Raw genomic sequence first — 27,771 nt, forward strand, 5'->3', positions numbered from 1 at the left:
CTAGACAAACTGGATGAGCCACTGATTTAGCTACAATGACACAAGTATTTCAAAATATCCACAAGGCTGGAGTAACATTGTACAATGTGACCTAATGGTCACTACACCCTACTTTGTATTCAGAGATGGTGCAACATATTTTTGAATATGTTCCCAAAACCTGGGAACAAAAATGAAATATTGCGTTACACAAATATATCAAGTGAACCCATAAACAGTGACGTAAACTATCACAATGCCGACCTAGGTTTCTTTTTCTGTTGAAAAGGGGATGGAATACATAAGTTTGTCCCCTTCCAAACTGGTTCTTGGCAAGTATTCTTGGCAAGAATGACACTACAATCATTTCTTGATTGGGCCCGTCAGTGCTCACAATGGCAAGCAGCCTCCTGAGAGATCCATATCTGTGGACTAGGCACAGTTTTGGAAACATCAGCACTTTGCAATCCATATATATGTAAAAAGATGGGAAATAAAAGATGAGAGAAAACGTGTTCCGCTAAATGGGTCAATCAAAAAGATCTCATTGGGGAATGAGACATGTGAAAGAAGACTAAAAGTAAAGTGTTGTGGGTAGAGATGTTCCCTTTTGTAATTCACCAACTTACAGGCCAAATGGACTCAAAGGAAAGTCCCAGAGGTTCATACTAGTACATGTAAATATGCATAGGATTACAGCCTTAATACTGCAAGGTGGTGAATAATACAGGAATATACCTTGTATGGGCACAGACCATTGGTCTATCAAGCTCTGCATTGCCTACTCCAGAATAGCCAAATGTGATGCCCCCAAGATACCACTGGATTCCAGCGCCCATCATCACTAGTCATTGGCCATATTGACTGGGGCTGATGGGAATTGGAATACAACAAGAGATGGAGGGCACCATTGTGTCCATCTCTGGTCTATGGTGTTTGAGGGCCTAACTACACATTATGCTAAATTTGCCAGCTGGAGCATGAGACGGCTGCTGAACTGTAGCCAGGTTCCTCATTGCTGTTAGAACTGTGTGCAAATGCTATTTTAAAATGTCAAACAATATCTGGAGGATCATCATTTGTCCACCTCTGGCCTAGTTGTCAATCAGAATTACTCTGTTTTGCAATGACAATGGACACAGACTTGGATAAACAACAACAGCAACACCCTATTCTAAATGCTGGCATGAACACATACTTCCTCTCATGAAACTGAACAGCTTCATTGTGACCGTTGTTTTCTAGAAAACGGTGTTTTGCATCTCTCCAGTGGAGAGAGCCCATAAACAGTAAACTCTCATGAGCAGATGGGAAGCCTATCAACTAATAGGAGGAACCTTGTAGCAGGAGGAAATGATAGGGCTGTTGTCTGGGTCTTAGGCAAAATTTGACCAGGGTATTGATTTCAATGACAAAGCTCTTTGGAGGTCTACTTCAGAGGACCAAACTAAATGCAATGAGGGCAGATGGGTTTCTGTTCACATCACCTCATTCACATATAAAGCAAGGAGCAAGTAGATGCATACTTAAGAATAAAGGAAATCTATTGGCAAGGCTGCTGCATCACTTCTGGGTTGGCCCTCATTGAGATGGTGAATTTGTGTTCCTGCTGTTCCATTTCATACCGCCAGTGGAGACTCAAATGACGGCATGTTTCTCAATATAAAGAGAAATACAGATAACTTTTTACCAAGAATTGTGAACTTACCAATGGGCATATTCCTGTACACTAGCAGGAATGAGCCACAGAGTCTCAGACTTGTGCGCTCTACCCCATCCCTGCATGGATAATAAATAATAATAATAATTAATAATAATAATAATAATAATAATAATAATAATAATAATTTTTATTTATACCCCTCCCTCCCCATCCAAGGCCGGGCTCAGGGCAGCTAAGAAGTAATAATAAAAACAAGTTGAATGAATACAACTTAAAAACAAGATTAAAATACAACATTAAAATATTGAAACATTAAGATATTAAAATGCAGCCTCATCACAGGAAGAAAAAGAAAAAATGAAAAAAGAAAAAAGAAAGAGGGGGAGGGAATCAAATTGGCTCCAAGCCAAAGGCCAGGCGGAACAACTCTATCTTACTGGCCCTGTGGAAAGAAATCAGATCCTGCAGGGCCCTGGTCTCATGAGGCAGAGTGTTCCACCAGGCTGGAGCCAGTGTTGAAAAGGCCCTGGCTCTGGTTGAAGCTAATCTAACTTCCACTAGGGTGTTGCTATTTATGGACCTTGAGGCTCTCCGTGGGGCATACCGGGAGAGGCAGTCCCATAGGTATGAGGGTCCTAGGCCACAAAGGGCTTTAAAGGTCAAAACCAGCACCTTAAATCTGACCCTGTACTCCACCGGGAGCCAGTGCAGCTGGAAAAGCACTGGGTGAATATGGACAAGAAGTACAGATACACACACACACACACACACACACACCCCTACACACAATAAAACAAAATAACTCATTTTTAAAATGAGGGGGACGGGGGCCTTGGGTGCCAATAGGTGTCTGAGGGCACCACATCAAAAATCTGAAACATGCCCAGTAACTGGTGTTTACCAGCTGGTAAAGGGTCAATTGTATCTGTTCTATTTTTGTATTATTATTTAGACAATGCCACCCGATCTTCATCACAGGGAATTCTTGCTCCTTCTGTCTTTGATTTTTACAGGTTTGCTGCCAATCTCATTTCTGGAGTTCTTGATTACAAAGCACTGCTGGACACGTAAGCAACTTGGCTTTTGTGATCAGAATCAATGATTTCACTGGGAGCATAAACACAATGACATTCACAAAGCTGCAGGATCCAATTGCATCAGATAGTAGTTTAAGGTTACATATACACTACCAGAGCAAACCTGTTTCTAAAAACTAGTTTGGCATCACTTCAGAAGTGTGCTGAAAGTCCTAACTCGGGAGTCATTTGACAGCTGGGCTCTAGACAGCTCAGTCCCAGAATGTGAAGTCTAGCGTCATCTCTGGAATATCTTTTTGACGACAGGTCTTAGCCCTAGAATATATGAAAAGTATAAAGGCAAGATTGACTGTGTGCATGTGCATTTCTGAGCATCTGAGCAACCTCTGCCTGGCACTCCAAAGACTACATATCCTAGAGTTCATTGGAGAGGAAGCCATGCCATACAAACTAACCAGTTCTAGTGCAGAGACAATGGTGCGGTTGTGTAATTTTAGAGTCTGCACTTATTGGTCGTATGGGTGGCCTGCTGCTTAAGATGGTAATGTGCATTACAGTACTTGCTTCCAAATGTGGTAAGCCAACCTTGGTGCATTTGTGGGGGCCCTCTGCTCATTCTACTGAGCAAGACGCTAGATGTCTGCCCCAATGGCACCCTGATGAGTGTAGACATTACCGAACTGAACCGAACTTCTGTCAGGTTAGCAACCTAACTTTAATATTGTAAGTCTCCCTTGATAATGTGTGTGTGGAGTATAAATCTTAATAATAAATAAATGGGCCCAGCATAGCATCCTGAGTGGCTTTTCATTCCATTGCGGTTCCTGAATGTGTCCGATAAATGTTGGTCGTCCATTTGTGCAATTCAAAGCTTGTTACCTCAGCAGTGCTGCCAATTCAATAAAAGCGCATCAGCTCAACCCTCCTGTATGCAGCATGCTTCTCATATAATTCCTGTGGTTTATGTACTGTGAGAGCTTCTTCTCTGCAATGATAAATGTGTCTGGTGTGGCTGCTTCAGATCCATCCAATTAATCAACCCCCACCAGTCCAGATCACTGGCTGGCCATGTGTATTTTACAAAACACCTGTTTGAGAGAGCTTGTTGCATCTTGGTCTTGCCAAGATGTCAATCCTTAAGAAGCAGTTGTACTGTGTTGGTTATTTCTTTTTCCAGCTGGGCTGCTCCAGTGGGCCGCTCTACTTGTAGAGGTGTAGATGTAGAGGTTCTCCTTATGAAACACTTGCCATGCAAAGACTCAGGCAGGCCTCCCCTTTCTCCCCACAAGATACATGAGGGCAGAAGGCCACACCGTCGTGTATGACAACACATACATATTTTCACCTGTGTGGTTAGAAGTTCAGGTGGAGTGCATTAGCAGAGACGAGGTGGAAAAGGAATGTGTCCTTCTGTCCTTATGTTTTGCATACATTACCGTTTGCTTTTTCAACACTCGCCCACTGAATGCAAATACAGTTGCATCGTAAGTCATGTCAAGAATCGTGAATTTCAGCTTTGCTCTGGGAGCCCGTCTATTTCCCATTGCCGTAATCTTATTGTCGCATGATTCTATTTGTGTTGTGTATCTAACCTAATTGTAAACAGACAAAGGACAGATTAGACTTCTCTTCCTTTCTGTCTACTTCTTTCTCTCTCTTTTTGTCTCTTTTGCTTTGTCTCTCTCGTTCTGTCCCTCCAGCCATGCTGTGCCTGTTGATTTTGCTCGTGGACAGCTGTCTGGTCATCCTCTCTGTATGAAGCAATACTATGGACTCTTTTCTTCCTATCGTCTTCCAGGACATACCAAAGATACCCTTGTGGCCCAGAAAAGCAATATCATGCCTGAACCGGAACATATCATTGTTGCTTGTAACAATCAGGTGTGTGGATATTCATTGGACGCAGTTTTTTTCCAAAACTTGAGCCTGCTTTATTTTGCTATGAAATTGACTAAGCAAGGGGAGGGGTGCTGGTTTGCTTTCTAACTGACCACCAAAAATGTACCACAGGTGAACTGTCACTTGAGTTCTTTCTGTGGGTGGGTTTCCACAACTGGCCACTATAAAGCTGCAAGTCTTAGCATACTTACTTGGGAGTAGAGATGGGAAGGCCTGGAAAAAAGCTGGGAGAAACCTGAGTTTTTCCCGATTTTTCCGTCCGTCCCCCCCGTCCCCCCCCCGGCCTTCCCATCTGTACTTGGGAGTAAGTCCCACTAAGCTCCATCACATTTCACTTCTGTAGTTTATCTATTAAAGACTACAATAATCACCAGCACCATTTGTTTGAAAAGAAAAATATGGGGATAGGGTACTATTGACCAAAATGATACAAGACAGAAGAGCAAATAATGAACGAAGTGATAGATTTTTAGAACGATTGTCTTTACTTATTATATTCTGGAATGATAAATTCTAGGACATTTACCCATGCAGAGTAGTCTTCGCTTTGACATACTATCTTCCCATGAACAAGGTGTAGTTTTTTGATGTGAGGAGGTTGAGAAGGAAAGGGATAAAGCTTTGTCAGTGGATCCTGCTAAGTGCCCTGGCTCAAAGTCATTTTGAAACGTGCAGGGTCGTTTTTACTAAAATTGTGTGTTCCGGCTATTGCTTTGCCCTTTCTTTTAACTGCTCCCCCACCTCTTTCTCTCCAGTTTTTTGTTTTGGACGTTGTCATTAATTTTCGCCGTCTCAGTGAGGGGGATCTGTTTACTCAGTTGCGGAAGATAGCCAAAATGTCAGAGAATGAAGAAGAGAGGCTGCCTCCAATTGGTCTCCTGACATCTGATGGAAGAACAGAGTGGGCTGAAGCTAGGACAATCCTTGTTGAAGGTTAGGAAGCGGCAACCAAATTGCCTCTCTTGCCATTCACCCTGTTCACCCCATCTTCCCCATCATGTCTCTAGATGGGACAGTGACCAGCTCCTCATAAACAGCAAACAAGGTGGCAAAACTGTTTCTCTGCTGTGCCACTTTAAACTGCAGGCGAAAGGACCACACAACAGAATGCTTCTCCATTACATCTTACCCATACAAAACTAGATGTCAGAGAGGAGGATTCTAGCCAAGCCTCTCCCATGGCATGCCAGATGTCCCACCCCTGCCCCCCATGCAGAGTTTCTATTTTTGGCATTGAAGAACATTTAATCTGGTGACTCTACACCTGTAACTTAAAATGGCACAGCACAGAATAGTGATGGGTGAGAATTTTGAATCAATTGCATCTAAAGGCAAACCTTCCTAATTTGTACTTTCCAAAACAATGCACCCACTCAAACACAACCATCCTCTGACATTTGCACTTTTCTGAATTTTGCAATGTAGTCCTCCAGCCAAATAAGGGGGGGGGGATGTATATACTAGGGTAAAGGGTGCATTTAAATGCATATATTATTGAAAGGAACATACCAAAATACATTATAGTAGGGGAACTTGTTTTGCACAAAAGTGTGTGTGGTAAGCAAAATTGCATAGAGAACTGTGTATTAGGAGAAATTCACAGTAAAATGCTGGTGAACTTTCATGACTTTTTTAAAAAAAAGCAAACAGATGAAGAAACATTAGAAAAATGAGACACTGGAAAAAAAGAAAACCATGGAGGATGAGCCATCGTGGCTCAAAACCATTGATAGCCTTCATCTCCACACATTTGTCCAATCCTCTTTTAAAGCTATCCAAGTTCCATAGTTTAACCATATGCTGTGTGAAAAAGTATTCCTACATTACCAAGCTCATACTTCATCATATCATACATACAAACACACACCCTTTGTAAAAGTTTAAGCTTATTTTTCAAAGAGCAAAATACAGTTTTGGAACTCTCATTGGCACACTGCAGAAGAGGCATGTCCTGGCAGGAAGAACCAACGGTAATTCATTGCACCAAGCCCATTGTTTCTCTCCTCAGATTCTACAAACAGAGACTCTCTTGATATGATCGAACGAAGCATCTGCTTAGTATGCCTTGATAGTCCAAGTGGGGAGGAACCCACAGATACCAACATGGCGTTGCAGCTTCTGCATGGAGGAGGCTACAGTAAAAATGGTGCCAATCGTTGGTATGATAAGCCTATGCAGGTAAGAAGTTGCTATTGGTGCATGTGAGTTCTCATGTCAAAGGCTGGTCAACATGGAAGGGTTATAGCATTTTAATGCAAGCCCTCTTAATATGTACTTCCCAAACATGAACCAGGACGCAGCTACCCTCTGAAATTTGCACTTCTCTGAATTTTTCAACCCCAAAACTACATATAACAAAACATATTTTGGCAGGTAATGTGCACAAAAATGGTCACAAAAACGATGCACCAAAAATGCAGTCATGGAGGGGAAATTGCTTATAGACAGGCAGATATTCATCAAAATCACTTGCAAAAACGTGAAATGCTCAAAACAATGCATGCATTTTTTAAATGCAATTAGTATAGCAGTTAGTGTGTTAGATTAGGACCTGGGAGAGCAGAGTTCAAATCTCCACCCAGTTTTGTAACTCACTAGGTGATCTTGGGCCTAAGCTACTTTACAAGATTGATGAGATGATGAATTGGGGAGGGAGAAAACCATGTACACTATCTTGAGCTCTTTCAAGAAAAGGTGAGATAGAAAGTAAATATTTAAAAAATGCTAACTGATTTGGAAATGGGGAGAACTAAGCTCAGACTGAACTTTGCAAAATGAGAGAGGAACCAAAATGGACTGATCCATCCATCCCTACCTGTAGTTGCATGTACTATGTCATTAGTAACTGAATCAAGAAGGAGAACCTTCTCTATACTCCCAGAGCTGCTGTCCCAGACTGAAGACACATGGTGCCTAGTTAGTCATAGTTGCCTTTGACTGGACTTAACCATCCAGGGGTCCTTTACCTTTACCTTTTTACGTAGATAGATGATTACCTGGAACTTTATGTACCCTGACCCTGAGGTTTGCTTAGCTAATCACCAGTCCCTAGCCAAAACCATGCTAGTCTAACCAACACATTACACTGGCCTGCTCTCTTCATCACAGCCACACATGGTCAACCCCTGACCTCTAGACCTGAGGAACAGATCTACCTCACTCAGGTTTCCCATTAAGCAAGCACTATCCTCATTTGTGTTTCTCAATGTCAGACTCCACATGGGGTGGCATAACATCCCCTACCTCTATATATAATTTGCTTCCCAGCGTATAATTTCCTCCACACTCACGAGAGTGAGTCTAATTGGCCTACAGTGCGTAACAGGCAGAAATAGCTATATTCATTTCCAATTAAGTCAAATGGAAAATGTTAAGCTAAAGAATCCTTCATGGGAGGGTGAGGAATCTAGTCTTCCCCAATCTTGCATTATTTTATATTAATGTCTGGTGGAGCACATCTGCTGTTGTAATTCGCTTGGGTTAACACACATTACTGATAAAAAAAATGACCTTTTTGTACAGGGTTAGTTTTCTTGGATGCCTCTGTGCAGCCTATCAGGACCTTTGCTGCTTGCAAGTGGTTCTGTAATTACATTGGAAATGTCATCCTGCAGCCAAAGACTTTGTGGGGCTGTGGCCTTTGACTCCACTCCAGATACAGGCATGCAAGACCAGGAGCCCAACACAGCAGATAGTGAGGGGTGAATTTGCATCTGCATGGAAAAATGGGGAGGAACCAGCATCAGGACCAGCATCAAGTGTCACCACCCTCAGGCATCTGCAAAGGGCCTAGAGACGGGCATGTCTGTCAATTTCAGTTTCCTAGTCATCAAGTTCTGTTCTATACATTTCCACATCAGTTTCCGATTCCCCTCCCCACCCAAAGTCCTTATGAGAAATCAACATTTCTCCTAATACAGTGGTACCTCGGGTTAAGTACTTAATTCGTTCCGGAGGTCCATTCTTAACCTGAAACTATTCTTAACCTGAGGTACCTCTTTAGCTAATGGGGCCTCCCGCTGCCGCCGTGCCACTGGAGCACTATTTCTGTTCTCATCCTGAAGCAAAGTTCTTAACCCGAGGTACTATTTCTGGGTTAGTGGAGTCCGTAACCTGAAGCGTATGTAACCTGAAGCATATGTAACCCAAGGTACCACTGTATATTTTTTGTATGCAATTTTGCCTAACACACACACATTTTTGCAAAGCAATATCCTTTAAAGAATGCATTGTCGTGTGTTCTTTTTGCTAGCCAATGCATTCTTTTGCACACATTGCCTCAGCATGTGCGTTTTGTAGGCATTGCTTGACTGGGGCTTGGGGGGTGGGGGAGAAGAATACACTGCAAAATTGAGAGAAGTGTGAATTTTGAATTTCTGTGGTTTTGGTTCATTCAGAAAGTGTGAATTAGGTAGGCTTGTTTTTAAATGTGAACAGAATCACATTTATCCCTTACCCTCATAAATGTGTATGCCCTGTTGGTGGTGGTGGTACACTGACAAGTCCCTAGACCTGCTGCAGTGACGAGTTAAGCTCCCTGAAGAAGGGAGGCCCATTACCCAAAGACCCTCCAAAACCTGCAGCCAAGACTGATGCACATGCGCAGCCACGGGGATGGTGTATGAAATCTAGGTCAATTCACACTTAAAGCTGAATGGGTCATGTGACTCATGCAGGCACATGGCCCCAGAAGCCAGGCATCCTGGTTTTCCCACTGCAGCATGTTGGAGGGTATGGGAACATACCTGCAGAATTTAAACTGCTTCGGGATTTTTTCCCCGAACAAAAACTGTAGTTTTAAGAAGTTTTCTAGAAGTTTTAAAATAAATATACAACTCAGTAAAAGAGGCGGAAGGATTCACTTGCTGTTTCTGTCTGTATATCCCCCCCCCCCCTGCTCAGTTTGTTGTGGGAAGAGATGGAGTTTGTGGAACAGTGTGCGAACATTCTCCTTTTGACGGGATCGTCCTGGTACAATGCATTGAACATTTGCTCAGACACATGTAAGTTGCCTGTGGTGGGCCTGTAAGCTATTACTTCCTTCTCTTCTCCAATGTCACTGGAGTATTGCTTATCTTCCTCAGCTGTTGGAATTATGCAGTCCTTCCAGTGACATTTTGGAAATTGGTAGCACCTTGATGAGATGCACATTTTAAATTTTATTTGGTTGTTTACGTACAGTCATACCTTTGCTCCAGTCGAACGTTCCAGCTCCCAAATGATTGAAAACTGGAAGTGAGTGTTCCATTTTATAAAGATTATTTTGGAAGCTGAATGTCTGACGGGGCATCCAGGGCTTCTGATTGGCTGCAGCACTTCCTGCAGCCAATCAGAAGCTGCGCTTTAGTTGTTGAACATTTCGGAAGTCAAACGGACTTCCAGAACAGATTCTGTTCGACCTCCGAGGTACAACTATTAGATTTCTTACCCACCCTTTGTCATAAAATCCCAGAGCAAGTTACAACAATGCAAAAATACAATAAGATCAGTTAAAACAACTTAAAATCAGAAAAATAGGGTGGGTCCTAAAATATATATATCTTAGGTGTCGAAGGTCCGGGTAAAGAGGTGTGTTCAGCATATGATTCCAAAATCCTAGAAGCTGCCACAGAGAATTCCCTCACTTGCGACACTCTCCCCAAGTTACCTAGGGCACTGGAACTACCAAGAGGGCCCCATATGCTGATCGAAACACTGGGGAAGGCGTTGGGTCTTTCGGATGTTTGGTACCCAAGTCATTTAGGGCTTTAAACACTAATGTGAACACTTTGAATTGCTCCCAGCAGCCAACTGGAAACCAGTGCCGCTGTTTCACAGCTGACGTAGGTTATAATTTGCTTATGTAAAAAGATGCAGAAATTTAATCACCGTGAAACCCTTTTAAAGACTTTTGACTCTTGCAAAGGGATGTCTTTTGAGACACCTAGCGATGCCAATCGCTTCCATGGCATAACAACTCTAAAGAATTAGGTAATGTCATGAAATTATAAACCTGGAATTTCAGCTTTGATGTCAATACATCAATGACTTTAAGTAACGGGGGAGGAGAGCTTTCTAGTGTGTCTTGTTGGTAAAATAGTTTACCAGCCTAGAAGTATTGATCAGTGGTGACAGTGCCAGTGGACTGATTGGCACAAATGGATTGATCATCTCTGGATACTTGGGTGTATCCAATCCATTCATGGCCATTTTGCCCAATGGATGCAACCTAATGTAACTAACAGTACATTACTAATACATTAATATTAACAATTCAGAAGCAGCAGTGAAGATAGATCAGGCAGCAAATGTCATGTAGATTAGTTAATTGCAGTAGGATCTTCAGTCAGCTGTCTGATGTCAAAAAAACTTTTTTGAGTTCTAGAGTGTCTAACAGCAAATTTATTGGCATTCTGTCATTTAAAACAATCAGGAAAGAAGGTGCAAAGAAATTGGTCAGAGCCGATTCAGTGAGTGAACTTCCTGCTCCAAGGAGACTAAGGTGGAAATGTTCTCCAGAAATTCAGGGACACTTGGTGTCATCAGCAGAAAAACTTCAAAGGTACCACAGTTTCATTAGATTTTCAACTTGTGTGTGTGTGGGTGGTTATTTTAATGTGTTGGTCTTTCCTTAATAATATAATCAATGAATAAAAACAGTAAAAGCTATAGATCATAGCTGTTTCAGCTTAAGTTATTAGGGGTGCAAGCTTTTATTGACTTTCAGATTGACTAACCGCTGAGTGGGAGCTGATTGTAATCAGTAAAGGTGGATATTCATTGACTGAATTGCCTATTTCTTTCTGCTTTGACCCATGTCAGCCACAGAGAGAGATCGTGGCTGAAGAAAAGGGCTTTAACTCTTCTTCTCTGCCATTTTCCCAATGAACATCCCCCTTTCTTTTACTAAAGCTGTTGTCTGCCCCCGGGGGGATAAGCTATGGACACGTTTCTAGAGGACAAATGCCTTGCAATGAGATGGTAGGAGTCTGAATAATCTCCATGACTCTTTTTATCGCCAGAGAGTGCTAGAGTGGATCGCCAATATGCGTTCAGCCTGGCAGAAACCCTTTCGTTAGGATAATTGGCACCAATGGGCCTAAATGGTTGTCCAATGCATAACTAAGGAGATGGGTGAAGCCAGAGGTGATAACTTGAATAAAATATTGGGAGGGCACTGGTAAGCCCCGCCCCACATAATCAATCACATGATGTGGCACACACACACCATTTGAATGGCAAGGCCCATCAACTTTGGCCTGGCCCCCTCAAATATTTTATTGGGGGGGGCTAAAGGACCTCAGCCCTTAATAGTTGGCTCCTATGGGTGGAGGCTTCTTTGGGAAAGGGGCGTGTCTTTCTTCCGCTTCCCCCTCGCTTTGTGGGTTGATGTCAACAAGCTGTTTGTGCAGGAGCTGCAGGTTCTGACTGAGGGGATCTGAGGAAAAGGTCAGAGCTGTAGGACTTGCTGGCAGCTCTGAAGAAGTATCTGCTGCAGCAACTTAAGATGTGACTCTCCAGTATGGTAAATCCATGACATTTTTTCAATTTGCTGGAACTCAGTTTTGGCACCTCTCAGATGGGCGCCATTGCCGTTGTAAGAGAACAAGGGAGGTGTTCATGCTGAGTCCTGGCACCTCTTTTTCTAGAAAAAATAGCACCAGCAAAACCTGTATATATGCAAAAATATCCGATATACCACAAAACACCAGTTAGCCTCATTCCAGGGAAACCAAATTCAGGGTATGTGCTGTGGCAAACCCTGGAAATTTGCACCAATAAGGGTTTTGAGAACACCATAATGATATCTCATCCTTAGTATAACAGGGGGTGGGGAGGAATAACAGAACAAAAGCAAACTATGAGGGCTAAGCGTCACACAAGATTGTGCCTCCACATTTGCCATGGCAATGTAATACTTATTATTACTGGTATGTTTCTGTCACATAATAAATGACTGCAAACATGACAGGAAGTAAATTGGATACAGCATTTAGCCTTTGCATAAAATGCAAAGAGCAACCTCTATTTGTACACATGGTGCACCCTAAGCAAGCAAATGAATAAGTCAAGACATACAGAGTGGGGAGAAAATGTATAGGCAAGAGTGACAGCAAACAACTCATTTGAGTAGACAATTTGAATTGAAGTATTAGTTCTTTGCATGTTTCCTTCTGTCCCTACAAAGCCCTTTTCTCCTGCATTGCATTTTCCAACATGTGATATGATCATATAGCTTTTATAACACAGCTCTGAACAAGACATATAATACAAGGAATTTGTCACAATGGCCCAGATCACAAGATCACCTGCCTAACTACTTTGGGACATACACCAGGAGAAACAAAACAAAAAAAAGATTAAAATAAATAAATTACACAATAACTTTCCTGTACTCACTTCTGGAGTTTTTCATCATTTTCTAGGATGGTGAAAAATCTAGATTTTATTGCTTATAAATTTGAAAACTACGGAAAAGAGTTTATCAAGAAACAGAAGATGAGCCCAGATGCCTACATCCAAGTGGCACTACAGCTGGCATTTTACAGGTATATGATTATTTTTTATTATTGATTATTGATTGAATTTATATAACGCCCTATACCCAGAGGTCTCAGAGCAGTTCACATAATAAAATCAATAAACCAGCTATCAGCTCTTATTTGAAGCTTGCAGTTCAATAGCTGACCACAGATTATGCTCTGGGAGACCTCCAGGCAAGAATAAGCAAAATATCAGAGCCTTTTCTCATGACCCAGGGACCCCTCCTTCTTGCTCACCTTTAGGAGAGTGAGAGTCAAGGTAGAAATTGTTCACACTATTAGTAACTGTGTGAATGGTTATGTAAGTATAAATTGCAGGTTTTGGGGAAATAATCAAGACTGGGACAGTGGGACACTAGCAGTGAGTACGCTTATTTAACCCTTTATCTCCCTTGTCTCCAGTCTACATCAGGAACCCTTCATCAGCCATTTGCATCAGGAGGAAAGCTCCAGCTGGTGGCAATGGGAGCTTTCTTCTTCATGCAAATAGCAGGCATGCAGGACCCAATCCAGATCAAGACCATCATGGGAGTCTTCCATCAGGATCTAAATCTGGATTGGCAGGGAATGGGGACTCACATTATACTTAAAGACATTCTTCACACAAATATATCATCTAGGTTGGCCCTGAGATGAATATCTGTTTCCATCAGATATTCAGGAAGGCCAAGGTTATGCTGCCTCCAGCATTTTGGGACACAGAGCACAAAATAAGAGAGCTAATATTTGTCTCTGTCTCTCCCTGCCCTCCCGCCTGACATCTGGGTCAAGCCTGACATCCAGGAAGCCTTGAGCTCACCAGTGGAGACACACAGTCTGTCCAGAGAGAACATTATAATTCATCCTTGCTCATCTTTGGAGCACCAAGTAGAATGACAGATGAGAGGCTGTGTTAGAGAAGCATCTTGGTGCTGTGGTGTTTGAGCCTGGCCATCCTGGGTGTTAAATGCTGGGTCCAACTATGATGGTTAGAAAATGCAAGCAGGAAATGCAAGCAGAAGGTCTACCTCCCCTTCCTCTTCCTGCTTCTTGCATTTGGTCCAAGTTCATCTCTCATCAGATGCCTCTATTGTTTTGATCACTATCAATCTTATTCCACACCACCTTGGGAACCAGTTGGTTGAAAGGGGGAGGTATATCAACATACAAATGCAAGCAAGCAAACAGATAGGATAACTGAACAAATGATCCTCCCTCCCCTTGGCCAGCTTTTGCTACACCCGTCTTATGTCATTCTGCTTCCAGTGTGCAGATCAGTTCCCAACTCCCAGCTTCCTGTTGCCCAATCAAACCAACCTCACGCCCCTCTGAAAAGGGCAGCCCTGTGTGGCATTTCCTTCCTTCTCTGCATAAACTGTAGTACAACCTAGGCCTTGGCCTAATGTCATTACATGATGCATTTCCCCACCTCTGATCCACTTGCTTGGCTGTTGCTAACAGCAATGCTGGATTTGGGGCAGTGCATATAATAATAATAATATAATAATAATTTCCCCAGCCACTCTGGGTGGCTCCCAACAGAATATTTAAAAAACAATAAAACGTCAAACATTATAAACATCCCTAAACAGGGCTGCCGTCAGATGTCTTCTAAAAGTCAGATAGTTGCTTATTTCCTAGACATCTGATGGGAAGGCGTTCCACAGGGTGGGTGCCGCTACCAAGAAGGCCCTCTGATTCTATGTCATACTCCACAAAGATAGGCTTTAAGCTATCTACAGGCCATGCTGCATCTGAATGAAACTGGAAGCCACTCTCTAGTCCTGAGAAGGCCCTCTGCCTGGTTCCCTCACAGGGAGTCAAGCCAAAGGGGCACAAAACAACAACAACAACAACACAGGTGCCTATTGAGAAGATCCAAGCAACTGTACCAAAAAGAATTATTGTGAAAATAAGAATGGGGGGGGGGATGTCCTCACTCAGGGCGCCATTTTACCAAAGTAAAATGTTCATACCAATAGGTAGCTGTCCAACCACTTCCAGCCTCCTAGTTGTGGTGCAGCCAGGAAGGAAACAAAGCCCACTCTGTCAGTCATAAGCCCCCTCTGCAGTGAACAAGCAGAAGAGTAATAGGCCCTAATTAGAGTATATAGATGCAGATTATCCTCGTTGCCATTAGAATCTGAAGAGTAGCAAACATTCCCTGTTTAAAGCATCATGAATTTAACTGGGAAATTAAATGAGACGCCCTGGAGCCATGTAAAAAAGAAAAGGGGGGGAACAGCTTTGCTAGACAGCAAACATTTATCAGCGTAACATTAAAGAAAAAGGGGCATGTGAAGATGGAGGTGAACAAAGGGCATTCTACAAAATTAAGGTGCTTAGCTGCTGCTCTGTGACCCAGCCAGGTTTGCTTTCAGTGTAGATAAATGGCTTTGAAATTCTCTTCAGTAAATTAATCTAAAGAGTGGGGCAGGGAGCAACATACACATTCCCTTGGAGCCTTCTCTGTGCTGCTTTTCAGCATGGGATCTTTAACATGAAACAGCAAGCTTTTCCACCCAGTTGATCAAAGCAAGCCCTGGCCTCATTCTAGCCTTGGTAGGGCAGCACATTCCTTCAACTGCAAGCCTCAATGCCACAATAACAATGTGATATCCTATCTCTGTGCAATAGACTGTGAGGAGGAAAGATAGTTGTGCCTATAAATTGGTTTGATGTGTCCTCCACTGTAAGCTAAGGACCAATGTTGCCTCGGCCAAGTGCCATCTGTCAACCACAACCTGGAGGACCTCACAGCGGAGGAAATACAGATGTGAGAACTGCAGTTATAGTGTCTAGAGATACTATGCTTTAACTTTAAGGCCATTTCACACATTCCATTGCAACAAGCACATCTTCACAGCTGGATTATGGAATTCAGTGTCACAAGGATGACAGCCACCCGTTTAGATGGCTTTTAAAATAGATTATACACAGCCGCTGGTAGACCAACTGCTCATGAATATAAGCTATAATGGAACCTCCAATTTATGTTCTTGTAGTCTTAAACATGGAGTTTGTGCTCAGCTGGGATTTGCAGCCAGTGCGATCTGTGCCTATGCACATGTTTTCAGTTTCTCACATTCATACTTTCCATTATTACATTAACTCCTGAAAAATATACCACCCTAGTTCACACACTATAGTAAACCATAGTTAATGATTTATGCCAAACTGGGCTGTTTTGCTCCTTCCCACTAGTGCTAGGGAGAAACCAACTACAATCTCTTAGTGCCATGTCCAAATCAGGGATAATGGTTTGTTTCACTCATACAAGCCATGATCAGTAAATAAGCCAAGAACAAACTTTGACTTATCACCATGGTTTAAAGCAAAAACAACAACCTTTGATCCCTGGTTTTTGCATATCTTTCTAAGCAAGCGATTCATCCCAGCAGTATGGAGGATGAGTGAAGGGGGCACAATCAGGTTCTGCAGGACAGAGGAGGATTTAGGGCAAAGTGACCGGTTCCATGCAGGGGCTTGGGCCTAGGGGGCACCTCAGAGCGTCCCAACTATGACATAGTGAATTGAGAAGAATATAAGGCGAGAGGCAGGGAGATAATGACTTTAGGCCTCACACAGCACACCGCTGAAATTTGGAAGACCAAAGTCTGCTCCTGTTTCTCACTTGCTGACTGTGGGCTTCCCACAATCAGGAGTAAATTTCTGGCACTTTTGAAACTACTCCTGTTTTGGCAGAGAGTGGAAAGATCAACACCTCTGGACCTCTCCACTCCAATGGACATAGAATGGTGGATGCATCTCATCTATGATGCCTTAATTCTTCAAAGCACGCATCAGGCCCTCTTATAGCATACAGTGGTACCTTGGTTCCCGTTCTGAAAGTCTGTTTGACTTCAAAAATGTTTGCAAACCAAGGCACAGCTTCTGATTGGCTGATTGGCCCCGAAAACAATGCGGACAGCCAAAATAGACGTTCATAAACTGGAACACTTACTTCCAGGTTTGTGGCGTTTGGGAGCCAATTTGTTCGGAGCCAAGCCATTCGGGAATCAAGGTACCACTGTACCAGTATCATGCCCTGGTACATAGCATAGGAATCACCGCTCTTCCATGTCTCCCTTTAATCACAGAACAGTATGGTGTTGTTTTTTCTCTATTGAATTGAAACAAAAAGAGTTGCCATTCCACAAGCCAATGATGAATCATGCCGTGATTTCATTATGTAGCACAAATGACATATTCCTTGAGCTTACAGCAAGCAAACGGCTTTACTAGCCCTGTCGTCAGACATAAAGGATTTCTTGGCTAGTACCGCATTAACCAAAATGAATTCAGCCATATGTGCATCAATCTTGTCGTTTAAAAGGGGGATGCCATGTCTAGCCTTTGTCTAGAACTCTATTAGCATAAACATGAAATATTATGCCAAATAAAAGTCAAGGCTGCAAAACGAAAACCCGAAGAGCCTATTTTTATTTCATACCGTCACCCCCGCTAAAATCACTATATGTATTTTCACCGTGCCTGTAGATTATACGGGAGACTTGTTCCCACCTATGAAAGCGCTTCCATACGGCGGTTTGAAGAAGGAAGAGTAGACAACATCCGATCTGCGACTCCCGAAGCTTTAACTTTTGTCAAAGGAATGATTGATAAAAAATCATCTCTGCAGGTAAGAAGATTTACACACACCCCTTTATGCTGTTATATCCTGCAGGAACAGGGCCAACTCTGGATTTGCAGAGGCAGGGCTTGAATAAGATGTCCTTAGTAAGACTCCTCTGAATGAGACTACTCTCACCACTCCTCTCTCTCTCTCTGGCCCTTCCCCTGCTCAGTTCCTGTGGAAGGGCCATAGCTCAGTGGCAGAGCATGTGCCTGGCATGCAGAAGGTGAAAGGTGCAATACCTGTTATCTCCAGGTAAAGTTGGGAATACTTCCTGTAAGGAACTTGAGAGAGTTACTGCTGCTCATGTTTCTAAAATGGACAAAGGGGTGGGGACGTGGAGGTCCACAAAAAAACCCCTTTGGGCATCACAGTAGAGTACCACTTGGATGCGTCAGTTTTTAATAATAAAAAACTTGAGGAAAAGTTTTTAAATGACAATTGGGGCAGTTGGGAACTCACACAAAAAATGGAGTACTTACTTCACCAAATCTTTATTAGGCATTACAAGTATAGGCCATCATAAAACATCCATATATAAAATTTTAAAATATATACAGCCATGCATATATAAACAGCCATGCATAATACATAGTAACAAGAATGTTCATTGGAATTTCTTCCCACTAAATGGTGCCATTTGCTACTCTAAGAGATATTATTGACAAATGCTCAGCCCCCCTTGCAGTTAAAAATTGGAGTCTGCCTGTGGTCCTCAGATTAGGTAAGGTAAAGGTACCCCTGCCCATACGGGCCAGTCTTGACAGACTCTAGGGTTGTGCGCTCATCTCACTCTATAGGCTGGGAGCCAGCGCTGTCCGCAGACACTTCCGGGTCACGTGGGCAGCGTGATGAAGCTACCTTGGCGAGGCAGAGCCGCACACGGAAACGCCGTTTACCTTCCCGCTAGTAAGCGGTCCCTATTTATCTACTTGCACCCGGGGGTGCTAGGTTGGCAGGCGCTGGGACCGAGCAACGGGAGCGCACCCCGCCGCAGGGATTCGAACCGCCGACCATGCAATCGGCAAGTCCTAGAAGCTGAGGTTTTACCCACAGCGCCACCCGCGTCCCGGTCCTCAGATTAATGAACCCTAAATTAAAGGATCCAGTCAGCAAAGCAATGAGATTGTCAAGAGATTGTTGTGATAGATTGCCCATAATTTTTGGAAGCTAATTTGAGCTTTTAATTCAACTTCAGATTTGGCCGCAGCAATTTTGTAAAGGGTGGGTTTTGTTTTTGTTTTTTTTAAGGGTGACTTGAAGAGTTGGCAGCTTCAACACAGTGCAGCTGCCCACATTGCACTATCATAAAGGGATGGCCCTTGTCATGATGCCTCTTGCCATAGGGGGTTTTCCATCCCTCAGAGAAAGGTGTGCGCCTTTGTTTTAAAAATTAAAGGAGTGCACTCTCAATTTGTTTGATATTGTAATGTAATAACATGACTTCGTTTTCATTGTCCATACTCAAATTTTGGTCAAGAACTACACAACTTTTAGAGGACATCTGAAGGCAGCCCTGTATTCGGAAAATTTTTTATGTTTGATGTTATATTGTGTTTTTATATGTGCTGGAAGCTGCCCAGAGTGGCTGGGGCAACCCAGCCGAATGGGTGGGGTATAGTAATAGTAATAACATGATAACCAAATTAATTTAGAAGCCACTTCAAATCCACATAAGTTCCAGTGTGTATAGGCCCTGGATCGCCTTTTAAACATTTAGTAAGGGGCAATGTAGGGGTGCGGGTGGCGCTGTGGTCTAAACCACTGAGCCTAGGGCTTGCCAATCGGAAAGGTAAACAGCATTTCCGTGCGCTGCTCTGGTTTTGCCAGAAGCGGCTTAGTCATGCTGGCCACATGACCCGGAAAAACTGTCTGCAGACAAATGCCAGCTCCCTTGGCCAGTAAAACGAGGTGAGCGCCGCAACCCCAGAGTGGTTCGCAACTGGACTTAACTGTCAGGGGTCCTTTACCTTTACCTTTACGGGGCAGTGTACACACAATGAAGAAAAGCAGTGGTTTGGAGTTTGCAATTCTAAGCAGAAAAGGGAGAAGGGAAAAGAGTGATGAACTCTTTCCCTATCTGGCAATTTTCAGCTCAAAATCACATCAACCCAGCTGCTTCCCCCACCCTTCCACCCCACCCTCTTCACATTGACATAAAGCTCCAGAAACAAACGTACATCTGGAATCCTACAGGGGGAAATCAGCTTGGAGGAGCCATTTCAGTGTGGGAAAATGGTAGGCAGGCAAGCAAAGAATTAAGCACCCACTCGCAGCTCTCGACTGCAACGTCCCAAAGATGCTTTTCTTCATGAACAAACAAAAAGTCTGCCAAGGCACACATTTGCGTGAAGTGTGCCCTTCACCCCTAAGGAAAGCAATTCAGTGGTGCTTGCAGTACAAATGAGCACAGCAGGGAGCTCAGTGGGCCAATTCTGTACCTTCTCCCACTATATTTTCTCCCCCTGAGGTAATTATCCCATCTCACCTCATAGCATTTGAACTCGTTAAATCCTTCCAGCTACAAATGCAACATACTTTACTGTTTCCTTTCAACATTTTGACTTCCTTTTTGCAGCTGGAGACAATAGGTTTTTTTGGGGGGGGGACGACTCAGAGGTGTAAAAGAGACTCTGTCACCCTCGCTGGTTTTGCCCAGGTGTTTTCTCTGACCCAACAGAGCTGGTGCATGTTTGAGAAGCACCCAGAAAATATGAGAAAAGTGCAAATGGAGAAGACAGTGGGATGAGTGTGCCACATGCCATGGCGATAGTGCCTTTGCCATCCCACTTGTAACTCTGAAAAAGCCTTTCATCTGTCTCTATTTTAAAAATGAAACTACAGTGGTACCTCAGTTTTCGAACGTCTCAAAAGTCAAATGTTTCCGTTTTCAAACGCTGAAAACCCTGAAAGAAATGCTTCCATTTTTCAACACACCTCAGAAGTCGAACGGCTTCCGCTGAGTTTGTTTCAATTTTTTCGATTGAATTTGCAGACCGCCCTTTGTGCCTTGGTTTTCGAACATTTCAGAAGTCGAATGGTCTTCTGGAATGGATTACATTCGAAAACCAAGGTACTGCTGTTCATGTTAGGGCTGATGCTAAAAACAGTGGACCATCATCATCTGTTCCACCTGCCCCTGTTAATATTTGGTAATGTTACATGAACCCCAGTTTCCTTTTTTTTATATACAGATATTTATTAAGTTTCCAATTTTATACAAACAAAAAGAAAAAAAACCCAAAAAAACCACATACAGTTCTCATTACTTAATTTTCTATGACATATTTCCCTGACCTCCTCATACCTCCCCTTCTTGTATTCCAATTCAAATTATTTACTCAGCAAATCCTTATCTCAAAACATTACAGCTGGAAACCCCTTAATTTCAATCCAACATCATTCAACATTCTTTAATTTTACAATATTTCTGTAAATAGTCCTTAAATTTCTTCCAATCTTCTTCCGCCGACTCTTCTCCCTGGTCATGGATTCTGCCAGTCATTTCTGCCAATCCCATACAGTCAATCATCTTCATCTGCCATTCTTCCAGAGTGGGTAAATCTTGCATCTTCCAATACTTTGCAATAAGTATTCTTGCTGCTGTTGTAGCATACATAAAAAACGTTCTGTCCTTCTTTTGCACCAATTGGCCGACCATGCCCAAGAGAAAGGCCTCTGGTTTCTTCAAGAAGGTATATTTAAATACATTTTTCAGTTCATTATATATCATTTCCCAGAAAGCCTTAATCTTAGGGCACGTCCACCAAAGGTGAAAGAATGTACCTTCGGTTTCCTTACATTTCCAACATTTATTATCGGGCAAATGATAAATTTTTGCAAGCTTGACTGGGGTCATGTACCACCTGTATATCATTTTCATAATATTTTCTCTTAAGGCATTACATGCCGTAAACTTCATGCCTGTGGTCCATAACTGTTCCCAGCCAGCAAACATAATATTATGTCCAACGTCTTGTGCCCATCATGAACCCCAGTTTCCAAGCAGTGAAAGACCTCCGGGGAGCCATAACATACATTGGGCTTGGTTTCCTTAGACAATGTCACTGGAGACCTTGCAAAACTCAATTGTAACTTCTCAGCAAAAGTAAGAATCCAATGCATTCTAAGTAACCACCACACAATAAATATTTGGGATAGCAAAGGATAGGGATGGGGAACCAATTCAATTCAGTTCACATTTAAAGCTGAATGTATAAAATTCACACTTCCAAAGCAATATGAGAACCAAAACACAGCCATCCTTCAAAATGCACACTTATCCAGATTTTGATACAGTTGTCCAACCAACTTGTGTTCACAAAAATGCATTGGAGGGAAGGGGAATGTGCATAAAAAGTAATATATCTGCACTAGGTTTATTCAAATGCATGTATGTTTGATAGGTTTACATGGAAAATCTATTAAAATATTTTAATAAATATATTAGTGAAAGCAACATACAAAAATGCATTATATTACTGGAAAATGTGTCAAAAATGTGTACATTCATAGATATGCTTATTAGGAGAAATTTGCACAAAAATGCTGAAAATTTTTCATGAAGATTGTAGTTTTAAAAAATTGCTACAGAAATGTGGCGAACTGAATGTAAGATTGGATGAATGAGAATGAGAATGATTTTTATTTGCTTGTCTACTGCTTGTAAAGGCTGCATTCAATCCATGGGCATAAAATCAATACAAATCTGAGGTTCTGCGCCCCCCCCCAAAAAAAAACCCTGCCGCCAACAAAAGACTGCACCCCCTAACAACAATCTTGGCTACACCCATGATTCAATCCACTATCTTTAATGAAATTTGTGTAATCTAATAGTAATAGTACTTTGGTTACAAAGCCTTCTGCCAGTTTATTATTTCTAAATATTTCTTTTTGCCTATAGGACTCTGAGAAAATGCAACAATTTAAGGATGCCATAGCAGCTCAGACAAATTACACTATTTTGGTAAGCAAAATGTTGTCTTGATAAAACTCAGTTATTTGGCATGCCTAACCATGAAATTACCGTAATTTATTCTTCAAAAGACAGTAGATTAAAAAATGGAGCACAATACTGACAAACATTCTATACGTTTCCACAAAATGTAGAGCATACATACCAAAGAAAACTGTCTTCCATCTTTACCAGATTTGGAATGTGAGCTGGGTCTTTTTCCCAGTGTGTAGATCCACCCTTGGTCTATTGAATTAGCTGGATCATTATTTGCACACTGAATAATAGGGTGACAATGAATGCTTTCTTCTTCTCAATTATCAAAATAAACAATGATTCTCACAAAAGCCATAATGACCAAACAATCTAATGGAATTTATTGAATCTAGTTTAAATGGTTAAGGTATTCTTGAATTTTCAGATTCAGTTTCGCTGTCAAGATCTCATTAGCAGGGTTGGGGGGATGGGTGCAAAACAGCATCAATCAATGTTTATTATGGCAAACAGCCAGCATACACACACACACACACACACACACACACACACACATATTAGTTACAATTCAGTCCCACTGAAGTCAATGTGAAATGTTAGTAATGACTAACTGAAGACTTGTTCATTTCAGTGAGATCTGTGTGCAACTAGCTTAGTCTAGCTCTTCCCCTAAATTTATATATTGCACCTACATAGGATATCCAAGGGGTCTCCCATGGCCCTCAAGCTGTTTTGGGGCTACAACTCCCATCCCCCCTAGCTGAAAGGACCAGTGGGTCAGGGATGATGGAAATTGCAGTCCCAAAACAGCTGGAGGGCCAGGTTTGGCCACCACTGTCTTAATACCACAATTGGCATGCTAATTAATGGATGACAGATCTCTTGTGCTTCAGAGTTAGGTTAGGATGCAGACTGAAATAAACTAATAATTAATGGTACATCCTTGAGTAGACTTAGGAATTTAATTCTCAGAGACTAGATGTAAATTTCCCGTCAGCTTTGATCATTTATATTTCCTAATTACTTCTAAAGTAGCACACTTTGAAACATTTGTGTAGCTCATCAGTTGGGGTGTGAAGAATGACAGAGCCTAAATTGCCAACTTTTGAACTTGCTCCCACTGCTGGGCCTTTAACAGCCACTTGATCTGCGGCAGCAGTTAGTAGGAGCTTTATTATTTCTTTGCAAGCATTTCTGAAGATGGACGATAAAACGTCCTTCATATGAAGTACAAAATATACCACAAATTGGTAGATTGGATTAATACATCACCACATCTGGCTTCTGTTCAAAGTGAAGAACAAGAAAGCCACAGTTGGTTTTCTTTCTGGCCCAATAGGAAAAATACCCATCTCATTATTAACAACAACAAAATTCATCACAGAGTAATGTTATTTAGTTGTCCCTTTGTTAGAAATTTTTAAATAGTATATCCATCCCCCCCACCCCTGCGTTGACTCACCTTTTATTTTGTAAGCTCAGCTTAGTCTCTTTCTCTTCCGACATGATATTAATCTATCTTGGAAAAACGTCGCGGGTCAGAGGCTTATAAATCATGTTGGATAGCAAAATATTTCCATTGATCCTTCAGTCTGTTCCTCTTGATGGGGTAGAACTGATGGTGACCAGTCTTAGGTTTTATGATCTTTTCTCAAAAGTCATTTAATATGTGCACCAGTGGACATGCCAGTATTAGTCTCCAGGGTGCAAGTTTTCCAAATGAGGCATGAAAGGTTAATTCATTCCTTGGCCTTAGCATCATCCATCTAAGACATTAGCAAAGGCAACCACCATTTTGCTTAGCTGGAACCCTCTTCTTCTCCCTTCCTCAATTCTGTGAAACTGGACATTTAGATTCTGCCTCTGCCACAAACTCATTACATGGCCCAAGGAAAGCTACTGCCTCCCACTTTCAGACCCCTCTCCGTAAACTGAGAATAATAACCCCAAACCCTACTTTATAGGGTTGTTGTAAATATTACTGTTACGGTGTATTTACTTTTTGTACATGCTCACCTTGGGCCACCATACCCTACCTTCCAGGGTTGTTGTGCAGATTAAATAGCGAAGGGCAGAACCACATTGCTCATTGGAGGAAAGGAAGCAAAGGCAGATCTAGGGGAGCGTTAACAGTGCCATCGCACCAGGCACGGAACTTCTGGGGTGCCACAACTATGGCATCCAACAGAAGGTGGGAGACAGGGGGTGCCGGATTTTGGCATCGCACAGGGCCCCACTGAAATTTGATACACCAAATTCCGCCACCGAGGGCAAGGTATAATGATGTTGTTGTTTTATCGTTTAGTCGTGTCCGACTCTTCATGACCCCATGGACCAGAGCATGCCAGGCACTCCTATCTTCCACTGCCTCCCGCAGTTTGGTCAAACTCATGCTGGTAGCTTCGAGAACACTGTCCAACCATCTCGTCCAACCATGAGTCCCCTTCTCCTTGTGCCCTCCATCTTTCCCAACATCAGGGTCTTTTCCAGGGAGTCTTCTCTTCTCATGAGGTGGCCAAAGTCTTGGAGCCTCAGCTTCAGAATCTGTCCTTCCAGTGAGCACTCAGGGCTGATTTCCTTCAGAATGGATAGGTTTGTTCTTCTTGCAGTCCATGGGACTCTCGAGAGTCTCCTCCAGCACCATATTTCAAAAGCATCAATTCTTCAGCGGTCAGCCTTCTTTATGGTCCAGCTCTCACTTCCATACATCACTACTGGGAAAACCATAGCTTTAACTATACGGACATAACTATACGGACATAACTATACTGATATAATGATATAATGATAAATGAAATAAATACATACATACTTTCCCATTTCTTATGGACCTGTGCCTCTTCCTGTTATTTCTGCAGTTTTTCTGCTCTAACTCAGCAATAGTTCCCCAATTTATTTCTAGGTGGAAACAAACCAAGTGGAAGGTAATATGAGGGAGACACCATGTCTCTTAGTGTGCTCACAGCAATGTTTAAATAGGTTTGGCAGGTTTTCGAAGCACTGTAACAACCTGTAAAGCCTGTTTTAAACAGAGATGACCACAAGATCAGCTTGCATACCAGAAGCTATCATGCCTCACATATCACTGTTGGCTGTCTGAGGAGAAAATATTATCTGTCACCAGGCTCCTCAATTGAATATTTGATCAGGAGGGAGAGGAATCAATAACATGCACTAAATGTGGTGTTTGAACAAATTCTAACCTTAACTTGGGGAAAAAATTATTGGGGGCATTTGTCATGTTTTAAAATTTTCTGCAACTCAGTAGGTTATACTTGTCTTACAATTATTTAGATTTTTATGTGAGAAATTAAGGAACTGAACACTGTTAAAATACAAATTTAAAAGTGCTGAAGAGCTGTGAACACACATATATGTGATTTCTAGGGATAGTCACCTGAAAAAATGTGCAGTGCAGGTCTAGCGAGAAACTTCACTGAGTTTAGTGGGATGTATTCCCAGGTGTGTTTAGGAGTACAAACTTAATTTACTACTTTGAGTTTAGATTTGACTAATATTGTATCCATTCCAGTTGCCTGATCTACATTGACACAGATGACGTTCCTTCAATGTGTTGCTAATTTTAGGAAACGCTAGACAGTAGGGGGTTTTCTCATGGAAAAAGTATAGAAAAGCAAACATTTCCCTTGCGCATCGCCAACTGTCCAGTCACTCTGATTACTGTAGCTCTGTGAGGGGTATAGGGTCTCTGAACAACTATCAACACCAGGAATTTTTTTCAGCCGGAACTCAGTTATGGCACCTCCCAAGTGGGCATCACTGTCATTATAAGAGAACGAGGGTTGCATTTATGGTGAGTTCTGGAACCTCTTTTTCAAGAAAAATAGCACTGCTCAACAAACCACGGTTCCCAGAATTCTTTGGGGAAAGCCATGACTACTTAAAGTGGTATGGCACTGGTTTAAATCCATAGTGCCAATGGGGCCACAGTGTGTAGGATCTGGAAGTGTGCTCTGAACCCACCAGAAACAATTGCAGGCAATAGTATATTACACTGATAGAGCTCTCCTTTATATGCTGATCTGAGTCCCAGTGAGTTCAGTGGGACACATTGCCCGGTGAGTGCGCATTGAACCAAAACCGGAAATTGAGGGAATAGAGAATCCCTCCCACTCCAAATAAGCAGCATGAAATTAAGTTCATTGGTATGACATCCAAGGGATGTGTCTTCAATTTGGGGCATGTTCAGTTACAACCCATTCTATATGCTGTTTTGCCCAGGCTATTACAGGGATGGCAATAGACAACCACTTGCTGGGACTGCGAGAGATAGCACGTGAACATTTCAAGGAGCTGCCAGACATATTTACTGATGAAACGTATTTGACAAGCAATCAATTTATTCTCTCCACCAGCCAGGTGAGCGAAATTCATATCGGGATTAGTCATAAAAAAGGAACCCCATTATTCTCGCCCTGACAGATGTTATGAATCAGTGACAACCTTGTGACATATGTTGTGGAGGTTTAGTGACTCCGGCAGACTCCCAAATGCCTCGGGGGTTCTCGTCCCTTTCATTTTTGACAACCAAAATTAATAGCCCAGTGGCAACAAAAAGGTAAGAGGGTGAAAACTAAGGGATGGGGAAACCGTGGTCCACAGACCTGATGCCTACCACAAAGAAGAGCCCAGATGGATCAAAGCAAAGGGCTCTCTGGTCCAGCTACATAGTCACATGGTGGCCAACCAGGTGCCCATGGGAAGGCCACAAGCAGGACATGAATAAAGCAGCCTTCACCCGCTCATGATCACCAGGAACTGGTATTTAGAGGCAATTCTCCTGAAATAGCAGGTGTGGTACAGTCGTACCTTGGAAGTCAAACAGAATCCATTCCAGAAGTCCGTTTGACTTCCATAACATTCGGAAACCAAAGAGCGGCTTTTGATTGGCTGAAGGAAGCTCCTGCAGCCAATCGGAAGCCACAGAAGCCTCATTGGACATTCGGCTTCTGAAAATCGTTCGAAAACTGGAACACACACTCATGGGTTTTGCTCGTTTGGGAGCTGATTTGTTTGGGAGCCAAGGTACAACTGTACACAGTTGCCATGACTAATCACCATTTGTAAACTACCAGACAAATCTGTTT

General features: G+C 42.4%; 1 protein-coding gene across 1 annotated transcript in view; it reads left to right on the forward strand.

The window, feature by feature from the left end:
• The window catches only part of CHAT (choline O-acetyltransferase), a 52,579-nt gene that overhangs the window by 19,810 nt on the left and 4,998 nt on the right, over window positions 1-27,771 (forward strand). The window contains exons 5-14 of the mRNA XM_053388249.1: window positions 2,656-2,709; window positions 4,380-4,560; window positions 5,334-5,511; window positions 6,587-6,756; window positions 9,481-9,581; window positions 10,991-11,119; window positions 12,984-13,106; window positions 17,580-17,721; window positions 22,619-22,681; window positions 26,906-27,043. Coding sequence (XP_053244224.1) covers window positions 2,656-2,709; window positions 4,380-4,560; window positions 5,334-5,511; window positions 6,587-6,756; window positions 9,481-9,581; window positions 10,991-11,119; window positions 12,984-13,106; window positions 17,580-17,721; window positions 22,619-22,681; window positions 26,906-27,043 — 1,279 coding nt within the window. The remainder of the gene's footprint in view (window positions 1-2,655; window positions 2,710-4,379; window positions 4,561-5,333; window positions 5,512-6,586; window positions 6,757-9,480; window positions 9,582-10,990; window positions 11,120-12,983; window positions 13,107-17,579; window positions 17,722-22,618; window positions 22,682-26,905; window positions 27,044-27,771) is intronic.

Source organism: Podarcis raffonei, chromosome 5 (assembly GCF_027172205.1).
Source record: "Podarcis raffonei isolate rPodRaf1 chromosome 5, rPodRaf1.pri, whole genome shotgun sequence".
In the NCBI taxonomy this organism is placed as follows: domain Eukaryota; kingdom Metazoa; phylum Chordata; class Lepidosauria; order Squamata; family Lacertidae; genus Podarcis; species Podarcis raffonei.